At 40.4% G+C, this 11,483-nt stretch overlaps 1 protein-coding gene across 1 annotated transcript; it reads right to left on the bottom strand.

Moving 5' to 3' along the window:
* Positions 1-4,926: 4,926 nt before the first annotated feature.
* On the bottom strand, positions 4,927-10,722 carry en2a (engrailed homeobox 2a). Its single transcript, XM_072576226.1, has 2 exons — positions 10,190-10,722; positions 4,927-7,370 (listed from the first exon to the last, which is right to left on the bottom strand). The coding sequence occupies exons 1-2, from the start codon at positions 10,686-10,688 to the stop codon at positions 7,054-7,056; spliced, it is 816 nt and encodes a 271-aa protein (XP_072432327.1). The 5' UTR covers positions 10,689-10,722; the 3' UTR covers positions 4,927-7,053.
* Positions 10,723-11,483: the final 761 nt, after the last annotated feature.

Here is an 11,483-nt window from a genome sequence, read left to right on the forward strand (position 1 = left end):
TTCACCAGTTTAATTATATTTCCGCCACAAAAGACTGGCGCTTCATTGCATATTCAAGTTGGACAAGGAAGCATTAAAAAGTGTGGGTGAAATAACTGAGGGGGGAAGGGATCGCTTTTGTGTTGAAGACAGCTAGTGGGACCCAAAAAAACTTTCCTGCTATTTATTTTGTTTTCACTTCCCCGCCCCCAGTACACTCCACCCCGAATGCTTTAAAACTATAACACTACCTTTCCTGTGAGCGTGAGATGTCGTAAACCAAAAAATATTTAAGATGGCCCGTTTTAGTTCTTAACCGAACGTTTTCTTACGCACCGCCATTTGCAATACTTGTTTGGAAAGTCACTGGGAATAATCCATTTTAGTTCATCACCGCGGGTTTAGGTTGGTTAAAGAGGGATTGATAGGAACATGTCAGCTCGACAGTTTGACGAGAAGCTGTAAGAGATCGCCAGTTTTATTTAGAGGCGCGGGGATGAGAGGAAACGAACCACCTGCAGTTGTGGCAGGAGCTTTGACCTTCACCCCAGTCTCCTGGCCACTGATTCCATTCACAGTGTCTGAGAGGCACAGTTGCTCCCCACTTGTACAGGACCAGGCTCATCAAGGCAGTGACCATTGGGCGTAACTTCCACATACAAGCTAAGCAAGAATAGAAATGCAGATTACTTCTTTAGCATTTGATACCGGGTCAATGCTGGGAAATGCTCTGCTCTGACAGCTTGTATTGTCTGAGATTTTCTGTAACGTTTCCCAGTCTCTGTACTTAGTAGAGAAAGGTAGCAACGAGTGGAACTTAATGTGGTTTGGCGAGGAAATAGAGGTACTCATGGTGTGAAGGGCAAACGGCACCTCCTATTTTCCTGACTGGAGCTACCCTATGGTGCGAATAGAAAATTCATATGATTAGAACTTCCTGCCTCAGACCAAATAAAAAAAATGGAGAAAATGCTGAAAGGGCAATTGGCCCAAAACTTTGTAAAAGAAAAACCTCCATCAAATATCCACGTATAATTTATGACATCAAATTGACATTACACGTGCCATAACTGTTCAGCTGTTTAATTTTGAAAGTTATTTGGAATATATTTTTAAACACAGAGGGAAATTTGAAATACAATCACGTAAATTAATAGTTGTAAAATATTAGAAATTATATATTGGCTGCCTTTATATGTCAAGAAATTAAAATATTGAGGATTTCAAAGTGGATTATCAAAGTGGTGTCCTATGGTTACCGCCTCCTAGAACTATTTCCTCTTCGCTCTCTCTGTTGACAGTTCCAAATATTTGAACCCGAAATATTCTGCTGTTTTTTGTCATAAAATATCACATTTAGTAGGGTAGCAAAGAACTAAGTAGATGTTCTATTTAATCCAAAGGTTTTTGAATTAACGTGAATGTCAGTATTTTGACAAACATTGCAAAGTCGTCAATATAATTGCGTACATTAAAAGAAAATGCACCGTCCGTTAACAACAAGCATATTAACTTGTCATTCAAATGATAATTTATTCGCCATATTTGGTTTAAATGAGATTCTTCAGTCGTCGTAATGTTTCCAGATATGATAAGCGCCAGCCGCAGTCCGAACTTTACTTGTCGGCTCCCAAAATCTAAATATCGGCATTCAGTCTCACGGAACGGGGTCCTGAAATTGTTCTATTGAATGAATATACTTCCCCCACTTAATTAGGGTAATAATTGCCACAGCTCTTCAAACTTGCTGCACGTCTCGTTAAATGTGCAATAAAAACAGAAAATGCTGGATAAACTCAGCGGGTCTGGCAGCATCTGTGGAGAGAGACACAGTGTTAATATTTCGAATCCAAAGACATCTACAGAACTCCAATTTCTTCAGAATTTTCTGATTTTATTTCAGATTTCCAGCATCATCAGTACTTTGCTGTTATCCGTTAAACGTTGAAGTATTCAGAAGTTTGAACGTGGACTGCAATGTGAAACGGCGCTTTATTTTGCTAACAATGAAATTTCGCGTATGGAAAACTTTTCTTCATGTCCAGTCCTGGAATGTTTTTAAATCTCAGCAGTACCCAAGAGTACAGAAAGTGTATTTGTACATTCTTGGGTACTTGAGCGGCTATGTTAATTTACATCTCTCAAAGCATTTACCATAGATCTCTTCACCTCCTTGCCCCTTCTGTGACTTGTTTACCTAAAAACAATCCAATTAAACTTTCTCTTTTGAAGCTTCTGACTATAGTCATAGTTCACAGTTGTTCTCTTTTTCAGTATTTAAATGCTGGCAATACTTTGGTAGAAAGAAGCCATTTGATTCTAAAATTAATTTTATGATTACCAAATCCGTTGAATAATTGGACTATTGTCTGGTAATGATTCATCGGAATGGTTTGAAAATCAGAAAGAGATTGTGCAAATTTATAATTTCTTTGTAATGCGTTCTCGTTTAATGTGCCCTGCCACAGGACTGTTTATTTTTAACCATAAATTTTATTTTCTCAGTGTGATATATGTGATTGTAACCAAGACCATAAAACTCCGGAGCTTGAGAGAATCGGTGGCAAATGCTTGTTTCTTTGCCCTCTTAAACTTACAGACCTATGCTTCTTTATTTCTCTAATGCACATCGATAAATGTACGTTTAGGTGGTGAGAGGAGCCAGGACATTTAATAGAAAAGCATTTAAGGTATTGCTAAGCCCACACGCCCCTAATGTTTATTCACTTGACACAGAACACCGGCCATCATACTTAATCTATTTGGTTGACGAGTGATCACTTGTATCTTTGGTTCAGGTAACAAAATGTGATGGCGTTATAATTTCAATAGTATGCTCCCCAAACAATCCAGAACAACAAAATAAGTCCATGATTATTGATCAGATCCATGATTAGTTGCAATGTTATTGTGATATTTCTTAAACTCGTTTAATTAATAGTATCAAATAAACCAAAAATAAAATCTTCCTTAAGAACGGTTAACATTTCCAATTATACCTCAAAAACTGATAAATTACATTTAAATGAGTACTTCTCAAAGAATAACGTTTTCTCTAAAAACGTATAGGACTACTGACTAAAGAATACGGATTCTGTGCGAGAACAAATCGTCTACAAATCTACTAAATACTACATAGTCCGAAATCAACAATTAGATTCACATGCTTTAAATTTGCACTTAACTCCAAAGAGAATCCACAAATATTACTGGCGTAGTAAGAAATAGCCAGAAATGTTGGGTACACGTGAAAACTCCAGAACTTTGAAGATGAATTCTTCTTTCAGAATAAAATTGGCTAATTTTCAGATCTCTGCGATTAATTCATTTTAGCTTTTGGGAGAAATTTTTTTTTGCCTAACACCACGTGTGAATGTTCAGTATTTATACAGCAAAAACGTAACGGGAAGCCTCAATGTATTTTACTCCCATCTGGACAATTAGGAATTGGTGGTAGAAACGCAATCCACAACTGCATTTCGGTCCCCCCACAAATGCTCAGTTAATTTCTTCTTGTCAAACGTTGGCAGCTGCTTGTGATCATGAAAAGGATTTCTGCTGATTTCCACAGGAATAGTTGCCCCAGGTTCTTTTAGGGTGCAGGTCCCTTTAATTATAATCTGAAATCAAGCCTTTGTGCTTTTTAGAGAAAAACATCAGCTAAACCTTTATTATTGATCTTTTTTTCTAACTTTAAAGAACGCCGTGAGTCTTAACCAAAATGATTGAGTTCTGGACTTTATTTTCCATTGTCTTTCCAAGTATTTATAAATCCTTTCTTCCACTTAAAAAAATATTTTACTTGGTTTCCCTTCCATTTTCAACAACGTGGCTTTACCTCTCGTATTTCACCCATATTTGTTTTGGGAAGCATAATATGGAAAAGACACGGTCGATTGTTAAACACAGGGCCCGTTTTTGCTACTGTAAGCAGTTTAACCAAGATCCGCAAATCCTTTTGTTTTCTGAAACTTTGCCTGCCTGATAAAATGTTCTAGAATACTATGTTGAATCTTTTGTTACAGGCCTTAACAATTGATTTCTTGTCCTTAAATAACATTCTATATATGTTCCCATACAGACAACATACATTTAACCCAGTACGTCAATGCACAGCGTGGCGCCAAAGGCGGTATTTTGAACTTGTCACTTTATCTTTAGAATTAGAATTGGCTTTCTTGTCACATGTACTCACGTGAGTACAATGAAAAGTTTACAAGTCGCCACTTACGGCGCCATTTTAGGTACAAAGGTACCTAGGTACAGATTCTTAAATACACCGTGGGTAATTTTGAGAGTGCTTAGATTACATATTTACTACACATGCGAATGTCCAAGTGCATACAGTCAATTTATGAGTCATTTACAACTAGGTTTTCTTTCGGAGATGATTGAAGAGTACGCAATCGTTGGATTAAAGTACCCATTGTTTGTAAACTGTGATCTTATTAAATAAAGATTGTTTTTATATGTACAATTCCCGTCTGGTACTTATAGCCATAATGGCATAACCTGCTCGCACCGAATTAGATTCGAACCTAATGTTGCAGGCTGTTTCCGAAAGAAACGATAAAACGGTTCATCGTTCAGAATCGTGTTGCACGTGACTATTGTATATTACACACTGCAAGAAACCAGCCAAAGCGAAGCTTAATTTTAGAGCGATTGGATGCAAAATTGCATGCACAACATTTGATGCTCATAATCTAAACTTTAAAAAGTGAGTAAATTGCTAAGAAACCGATTTTTTTTTGCCTGTACTCTATGGGAGCAAAGGGCTTCCATATTATCCGCATTCGGTTCTCAATGAAATATTACTGAATAAATGCTATGCCTGGGAGCGTACAATTGTTTATTTCTCCATAGTCGGAACAAAACACTTGTACAGGACAAATTTGAACGAATGATATATATAGTTCATATATATATATATAAAATTTTCACCGTTTTAAGTCTGGAATAATACAAATAAAATCACAGTCACAATATTATAACTTAGAATGTATACAGATTGAATACCTTTCTTTGATATCTAGTTGGCAAAGCGTTCCTACACGATTTGTATTCCTACCTACTGTATCTTGCTGTTCCTATTTCCCTATGAGTACTTTCTATTCTAGGCACTTGCTGCTAATTTCTGTTCTCTGTTAAACTTTTATCCACTGTCATTGTACTCACGCAGGTTTCACGGAAGTCAAACATCTAACAAAAATCACGGAATTTCCCAGGGTCCAGTCTGTTGTTTATCTCCTATTTAACCAACACCAAGTAAAATGTGTAAAGTGTGAAGTTGAAGGCAACACAGGACGTTTTAAAATATAGTTCGCGTTCCCAGGTTTGCGTCTATTGCGGACAAAGTTACACCAATTTTACTAAGTTTAACGCAGCGAAAGCAAGTGTCATTTTACCAGGTATGACACTAGACAGTGAGGGACCTCCACATCTCTGAACAAATGTTTCCCTTTACTACATATTGGGATAACTGCGACAGAATATAACAAGCGTGCTCACAGCGTCTCTTTTTGTCCGAGATGTTAGATTGTTTGCGATTGAATAGTTAGAAAATAAACCCATGTTTATGTATTTGACACCTACCCTTCGACATACAGAAAGCGACGACCATGTGGGCGTGTAAGGTAACACTACATTCGCGAAACGAGACACTAAAAAAGGGGCTTTGAAATTACAGCTTGATATAATTCCATATTCCACCTTTAGTTTTTTTTTAAAAAAAGGAGGATAATTGGAATGCCGAACGGTAAACAAAACAAAATCGCAGAAAACGTGTTATACATCTGTGCTGTCTTTGAATTTAGGGCTCGGTGAATCGGTCAGCGTGTTGTAATCTCAGTGTCTTTGTAGGTTAGAGCGCAGATACAGATGTACTCGCCGCTTGGATTAAGTTAATTGATACAATGCACAAACATGTGGCGACTTTCGGGTGGCTTTACGCTGCACAGTATTTGTTTTTCATTCAACAACAGAGCTATCGTGATAGGATCTAAATTAACGTTAATAACGAGTGGCTTTCCATATTCAATGTCCGTTTCCTTTCCTAAAAAAAATAGGCTTTTTTTTCAGAACCGCATACGGACGTTTGGTCATTTGCATCTGGAATCGAGTTTTGTGAGTTTGAACTTGACATTTTGAGACTTTCACTTCCCCAGCTCTTTCCCTCGACCACAGGAAGGCGCTCCAGAGGCGGAAGCCCGTGACTAAGAGTTTTGCTTTCTAACCACCCCTTCTTGTTATTTATTAAAATATAAAACAAAACTTTCAGTGTTTAAACATCTCTTGGGGAGTTCCTCGAACCCTCTGCACCTTTCCAGCGCATGAAATGTTGCAGATATTTCATATCTGACCAGATCAAAGGGGGTTTAACCTTCCAAGTTGTCTTCAGCAATGCGTCTAAACATCTAAGCGTATATTGGAAAAAAATATAGCTCCCCCTCACCGCCTGAAAATCATCTGAACTGCAACTAAGTCCAGTCCATTGAAAAGTCAGCTTCCTCAGAAATGTTTGCGGTTTAAAGGGGACAGGTCGAAGTGTTCTCGCCAGCAAACTGCTTTGTCTTCGTTTCCCTAACTTTTTGTTTTTGTTTTTTACTATTTAAAAAAAAACAATCCCCCCAAAAAAGCTATAAACCTCGTTAGTAGAATCAAACATTTGATATTTATTTAATTTAACATTTTCTTTTCTGTAAAACAACAACGGCAGGAAAATTCTTTGGACTTTAGCAGGTGGGTTTAAATTTCACACCAGACAGTTCACCGAGCGCCTGCAACATCCAGTCGGCGCCGAATAGAAATTTGCAGCCAACAGCATCCACTGCTTCTGAGATTCCCAGAAACAAAAATCTCATCATATATTGAAATATTTCAGTTTCTTTTTACATCGCCTTACCTGAATTATATACACAATATTGCGGAATAATATCTCATACAATTTAACTTTTTTTTTGTTTTAAAAACTATGCTGGTATATTTTTTCTCTCTCTTAGTAACACTGGCCCTTATTTCGATTTATATTATTGCATTGTAGTTTTTCTTTTAACTTCTGTTGTCCGCTCTGTGCTATTCACTCTCTTCCTTGTGCTCTTTCCCCGTGCTGGAGTGGTTGTATAGACCTTGCGCCATTAAGTGGAGTGCCAAGGTGTTCTTTGATCCGCTAGCTTTCTTGATTTTGGCTCGCTTGTTCTGAAACCAGATTTTAATTTGGGATTCGTTGAGACTGAGTTCATGAGCCAAGCTCTGCCGGCGCTGTTCGGTTAGGTAGCGGTTAGTCTGAAACTCGGCTTTCAGTCTCTGTAACTGCTCCGCAGTGAACGCTGTCCTCGGTCGCTTGTCCTCTTTATTAAGATTCTTCTTCTTTGGTTTTCGTGACCTGGGACCTAAACAAAAAACAAAATCAAATCCAACACTTAAAAAAAAAAGCAATAAATGTTGATTTTAAAAAGCCAAAAGAAAATCTATTTTTAACAATAAACTGCTACGAAAAAAAAAATACAATTGTGAGCTTGCTCCCAAATACTCTACAATAAGTCAAAACTTTACAAGATAACAGTGTGAGTTTCCGCCAGGCTTGCACATTTATCAGTCCCTCCTGATTTATCAATTAATTTCAACATGAAAACTCGCGGCCATCAGCTTTCAATTGTAATTTTTGGAAATTAGGTTATTCGCTAGTTTAGGTCAGAGTGGCGGTGGGTTAGATTTCTGAGGTCGGCCTACAGGAACTGACAGTTCCCTCTGCTCTATTAAACGCTATTATTTATTACATCCCCATAACGTCATCCAAATCTTATCCAGGTCCACAGTGTACAGCGTAAGTGTGCATCTTATTGCAAAATTAGACCCACTGAGTTAGTGCTGCCCGTGTGGCGCTCACTCTATTCCTAAACTCTGACGCCCCACTTCAGGCTGTTTTAACGCTTCTGAAATTTACTGGGCGTCGAGTTGACATGCTCCCCACTCCGATATGGCACATCTTCTTTGGTACAGGTGACACAATTCGGGAAATTTTGAGAAAAAGGGCATTGCAGACGACCGCATTTGAACTCACAGATTGTCTGCCGCTTGGTCATGTTGGTTTGATTTGGAAGATGTAACAGTTATTGTGCTGATGGGATTTCCCCCGTTCAATGAGCAATCCAGAAAGGGAAAGACAGAATAAAAGTAACTCTGGCGTGCTCATTATTTGTTGTATGCAATTTGAAATCCATGTGAGGAATCGAATAGTAAGCAGGACGGCTCCATGGTCAATCACCATTTGTCTAAAAAAAAATTTAAATGACACTAAAATGGAGGGACCGAGGTTGGAAAGTAGTGAATTAACAGGAAACCCAATGGCGTGCGCGAGAGACTATCCATTGGTAAATATTTTTGAATAAAGGGTAGGCAATAATGAGAGAGGGGTGTGTGTGAACGGTTCACTCCTACCTGAACGTGCAGTCAGGAAATATCCTAAAATGTTAGAAAAAGCAACACTCCAGCAAATGTTTGATTCGGTGCAGGATGCACATACAAGGTACAGTCACATTTCTCTGGCAAGTGGACTTTGGAAGGGAATGCATTTTAAAACAGACCGTATGGGAGAAGGGGACGTGAAGCCGATTGACACCTATTTGTGGTTGTAATAATAACCGTTATTTCAGGCGATGAATCAGAATGGGAACCAAGTGCAATTATTGGATAGGGAAGGTCTCCTGGTTTTTATATTTTGGCTCCCAGACGGCCATAATGCTGGGGTCGATTAGATTTTTAATGCCCGTTCTACGCCTTGGCTATGCTGAATTTAACAGACCACTATTACATTTGTAAAACTACATGGAAAAACAGTTTTATTTAGAACATACTCTTCTAATGTTCTGCTTTTCCAGAATCTCGCTTGGTTGTAATTTAAAATGAAACCAGGCCGTAATGAAGTGAACGCATCACTGGCTGCACCCCCCTCCCTCCTGCACATAGTCAACCCCCAAATTAAAGGCAATATTTCTACGGAATAAATACGACATCAGAACATTGCTGGAAATTGTGTAGTATTTTAGGGTAAATTATTTAGCCGTGTCTTTCATATGGCCGAGGGCTGAAGTTGCATTTTCAGTCCGTTTAGAAATTTCAGATTCTGCTTCCAACGCAGCGCGTTAGCAATGAATTTACAGCGAGCGTTTCTCTTTTTTTTAAAGAAAATATACTCCTTACGAATTCCGTCGTCCAGTATGCTCCTTGAAAACTGCAAATCGGAAGCCGATCTAGTTTACAGAGGCCTACTTGCCTGATACAAAAATATGCTAAAGACTAGTCAACAAAGAGGGTCTATCTATCTCCCAGACAAACCCGAGCAATGGAGCGCAGCTTGAGCGTTTGCGTATGTTCAAAACGATCAGACTGGTTTGTATTCGGGGGTGAAAAAAAATCTTAGTTTCAGCAGCGGAAACCCCGAGTTACCGTCCATTTTAATCTAACAATGGCTTGGGCTCTGTCTGAAACAATGGGGCTTGTGAGAATTCACCCAGTAGATGCTCCTGTTGAAAAAAAATATGAACAGCAAACCCCGCTCCGGGAAGCAGTTTAACCAGGGCTTTTTTTAAAAAAAAACAGACTGTGCCTCTGCCTACAAACCTCGCCAACTTGAAAATCTAGCCTTTGCCTTTCACGAGAAACCATAACGGAGTTGGACGTGATTCCAAAGTGTATCAAGTGAAGATTGAGCAGTATTCTCTTTTCCTCCTAGGGAGAGAGATATAATCTGGAATTTAGACACAAACACCCTCACTGGGGAAAAAAAATTAAATTATAAAGACGGACTGGATCTGAGGATATCCCACGTGTGTGTGTGTGTTAGGAGGGGGAGTGAAATCTCTTTTGTTAGTTTTGCAAATCGAAACCCATTTTCACAACAGCCAGCCGCACATCTCACGGTCACCGCTGCTGAACTGATCAATTCGGAGTAACTTTTTTTTTCTGACATTGATTTACTGCAGAGCGGGGCTGTATAATATAGTGTCACGTGGAAAACAGTCGAAGTTTCTTTTGCAAGGCACAATGAAGTTAAACAAACAGGAGCAAAAAAAGAGGCGCTTTCACGTTGCCTTTAAAGTTTACAAACAACCTTGTTGCATTTTTTTTTAAAGGCAGGGAATGAATCACGGTTTAAAGTTTTTTTTAGGTTTGTGTGTGTGTGTTTTTGTGTGTGTGAGTGTTCTCTTACCTGAAGAAGGCCTGTCGGAGTATCTAGTGCAGTAAACCCATGCAGGCCATAACATGGGTTGCGAGACCGCGTTGCTGCTGCTCTGGGAGCTGTCCGAATCTGAGTTCTGGGACTGCTCGGCGCTCTCTCCGTTCCTCAACGTTCCCTCAGCCGACACATCGCGTTTCTTTTCCGGGCCGGAAGGGCTGCTCGGAGCCCCTGCACCGACCCCGCTGCCGGCACTACCACCACCGCCTCCTCCTCCTGGCCCAGGAGGACTGCCCCCGCTCTGCCCGGACGGACTGACGTTCTCCCTCCCGGGGATATGACCGGGTTCCCGGTAGCCGTCTTTCCTCTTGCCAAAGTCCGGCCGGAGGATATTGTCGATGAAGAAGTTCGTGATGCGGTGGGGGAGCTGATGACCGGGTCCCTGCAGGAGGGGCAGGATGATCGCACGGTTCGACGCGTCGCTCGACTCCTGGTTGGCTCCGCGGTGGTTACTCGCATCATTTCCTTCCATAGTGTGGATGTGAGAAAGCTTCGCAACTCTTTCAGCTTGCTTCCAAATTGCAACCACCCGCCCACGCCCCCCCCCCTCCAAAAAAAACACACACTTTGTTGCGATCGTCCGCTCACTGGACAACGATATCCAACTTGGCTTGAGAGGTAGGAGCAGAGCAAAGGCACTGAATCTTGCTCCTCTGTGCCTGTATGTATGTATATATAGAGAGAGCAATATATTTACAAGACCTGTCTCGTTTAATTTCGTCCCAGCATCAATCTCTGAAGCACTCTCTCTCTCTCACACCCCCCCTACCCACCCCCACCCTCCCCCCGTCTCTGTCCCTTCGCTGTCGTGCTCTATGGACGAATCTTCATACTTTCTCTTGCTCCTCAGTGGCACAGTCAGGTATCCATAGTTCACTGTTATTCAGCAGCCTTCACTTTCCGAGCCTGTGACCTCCTCTCGACTTGTACAGCAGCACCAAGAAGACAGCAGCAGCAGCCGTGCTTTTTTATACACACACTCACACACACACACACACAGCCACTCTCTGTACGCTGGCAAATAAATATTACAGAGAGCCGCCAACTGATCCAGAAATACTTCCACTCTGCTGGATTTTTTTGTTCTTTTTTTAATAGGGCCCATCACGTGACCCTGGTCCCCGGTATCCTGGACACGTGCCTCCGTCCAATAGACGGGAGGGTTTTTCACCACATGACGATGACACTTTCCCAGTCGATGACACCAGTGCCTTCCATCTCTCCCCCACTTTCCTCCTCCCCCCTCTCTCATATATATACACACACA

This window comes from Chiloscyllium punctatum, chromosome 8, assembly GCF_047496795.1.
Source record: "Chiloscyllium punctatum isolate Juve2018m chromosome 8, sChiPun1.3, whole genome shotgun sequence".
NCBI classification, from domain to species: Eukaryota; Metazoa; Chordata; class Chondrichthyes; order Orectolobiformes; family Hemiscylliidae; genus Chiloscyllium; species Chiloscyllium punctatum.